This window comes from Vollenhovia emeryi, unplaced genomic scaffold, assembly GCF_000949405.1.
Source record: "Vollenhovia emeryi isolate VEMERY1.0 unplaced genomic scaffold, V.emery_V1.0 DF939382.1, whole genome shotgun sequence".
NCBI classification, from domain to species: Eukaryota; Metazoa; Arthropoda; class Insecta; order Hymenoptera; family Formicidae; genus Vollenhovia; species Vollenhovia emeryi.
In genome coordinates, this window is record NW_011966984.1 from 79,675 (window position 1) to 82,201 (window position 2,527).

The 2,527-nt window shown below is 32.5% G+C and overlaps 1 protein-coding gene across 2 annotated transcripts in view; it reads left to right on the plus strand.

The window, feature by feature from the left end:
- Positions 1-363: 363 nt before the first annotated feature.
- LOC105558103 overlaps positions 364-2,527 on the plus strand; it is a 4,292-nt gene continuing 2,128 nt past the window's right edge. The window contains exons 1-2 of one of the 2 annotated variants that reach the window (XM_012005620.1): positions 364-1,392; positions 1,814-2,220. In XM_012005620.1, coding sequence (XP_011861010.1) covers positions 1,093-1,392; positions 1,814-2,220 — 707 coding nt within the window. In that variant the 5' untranslated portion in view covers positions 364-1,092. The remainder of the gene's footprint in view (positions 1,393-1,813; positions 2,221-2,527) is intronic. The other variant, XM_012005621.1, reaches the window with a different exon arrangement.

Genomic DNA, 2,527 nt, shown 5'->3' on the forward strand with positions numbered 1-2,527 from the left:
GTGCTTGATCGCGAACTAACGAGAGAAATTGAATATACAGCGAGCTCTGTGATGATGTATGTTGTATATGGGATTACGCGGCAGGAGAATTTAATACTAATTTTGTACTATGTTCACTATAAACCAAGTATATTTTGTATAAGGATCTTTGGAGTTACAATTTCCGGAGCACGTGCGCTTCGCGCCGAGACTCGAGAGAGAGTGCTAGTCAAGCGCGAGCCGAGCGCTGTTCGGAGCGCGCTAACGTTAGTCGCCGCATGCGCGTTCCCCGCGCGCGCATATCCGTAGATCGTCGCGCGTACTACGGATCGATGTTTCTTTTCTCTTATACGTGTAGATGAAAATGGGTATCTCTCAACTTAAGACCTATTTGGATATTTACAAACAATAAAATGACAACGCATCGAGCCTCAAAACAAGCATTTTTCTAATCGCCTAAAGCGCGCCAGGCCGTTAAGCGAAATGCCGACTTGTCGTCTAACAGGCTGAATTTTTCAGGCCATTAGACTATATCGTCGTCGATTAGCCTAACGGGCGGCATTTAGCTAAACGCCTAGGCTTTTAGCTAAATGACTAATTTCGCTATCGGGCTACGACATATATATATCTTCTCTTGTCATTAACTTTCTTCTAGGAAAATTATTAAACGATATACATATAAGGTAAGAAGTACAATAATTAAACTGGTACTACTTTCAATTAAGAACTATTGTAATAAATTATAAATAGAATTCACACGAATACATCGCAAAGTAAGCTCATTGCTTTATCCATTAATCAAGTAATTGACAAAACAGATGTCATAAATACATGCCTGTGAAACGAATTATGATACTACGTGTTTAATATAACCTACAGATACGACACGCAACTAGTTTTTGTCGTTGCTCTGTAAAAGTCATATCGTTACGTATTCATTTGCTTATGTGATAAATTTAATTTAGCAATAACTTGCAAATATGGTGTCTATAAACTGAAATCATCTTATCTTTATATTATGATTTAATGATGATTGTGAAAATATGAATTGCATATGAACTCACGGTTCATTTCAAAATTAAAGAAAGAAACAGCACGATTTAATATTTTAAAATGAGTATCTTCATGCATTACGATAGACTATTATATGTGATACGTGTGTGGGGAACGTTTACTGCTGTTTGGCCATTAGATTTTAGAGCTGGAAAACTTAAAGCTTTTTTTTATGACATTTTTTGGTGTATTTGCGTGGTGAATATGACAAATCAATGTTATTTACTTGTTAAAAGTATATTTCCGGTACATTTCGATCAAAAAGATTTTGATATAATAAAAATAGTGGTGGAATTGATATTCAGTGCAGAAGCACTTTTTAATTGTCTCTATTGTAGAATACGAAGACAACAGTTACAGGTTAATATTGCAGTTTGATTATTAGACATATGCAGTATAATAACTAATTTATAGTAAATTAAAAGTCAGAGCAGATTAATGATAATGTTTTATTTTATTGACACTTTTTATTCACTTGATGCGTATTAAGTTATTGAAAAAAGTACAAAATAAAATTATTATTTGTAATGTAAAATTTTTTATTTTCTGTCTTGTCTCCAAGTTAAAAATTGTTTTTTGTATACAAATATTCACGTTGTTGCATTCAAACAATATGTTTTACAAATACATGCAATTCGATCCCTCGCTCCAATATTTAATTCTTACTTTTTGATTTATATTTACACATTACTTTACATGAAACTTTGCATTGTTTGACGAATTTATTTTATCTTATTATTATACATAATGTGATGTCAAAGCAACTCAAATGGTCTTGCAGAAGTTGTTGTTCGACATTGAACAATGTGCTCAAACTTGGACGCCTTACGAAAAAACTATGAGGGAGAAATTTATGCGTAAGACGTATGCGATATACCTTTCTTTAGCAACGATATATATTACGGGCGCATTGTTGTTCCTCCTTTTGCCAGTATTAACAGATAGCATTTTGCCACTCAACGTCGTGTATCCTTTTTCAATATCTAAGTTTTGGATTTATTGCGTAGCTTACGCGATGAACACGTTTTCCATTTCACAATCGTCGACTACTATAGTTGTCGATATGATAATAATTACGATATTGTGGCAAGCTGTCTTCAAATTTAAATTGTTAGGCATGCCGATGCGTTCGATGGTTACTGCCAACAAACTCCGAACCTGCATAACAACGTATCAAGATATTTGCAAGTACGTTGATATCATTTTACGATATCTTTCTAAATATTTTATTGGAGTAATTGTAATTACGAGATGTTGTACCATATTTAACCACTTGAAATACTCATTGTTCTTAATAATAGCAAATAATAAGTCAAAAACCTGATTTGAAAAGACACAAATTATAGTTGAGAAACTTATCGAAAATGTTTGAGATTTCACAAACTTTCCAATATTTTTTAAATTATTTAACATCACTTATTTTATATATATTGTATATTGATATCTACTATTTTGCTGATAATATTGTTAGTATAAAAACTGCAATTTTTATTAA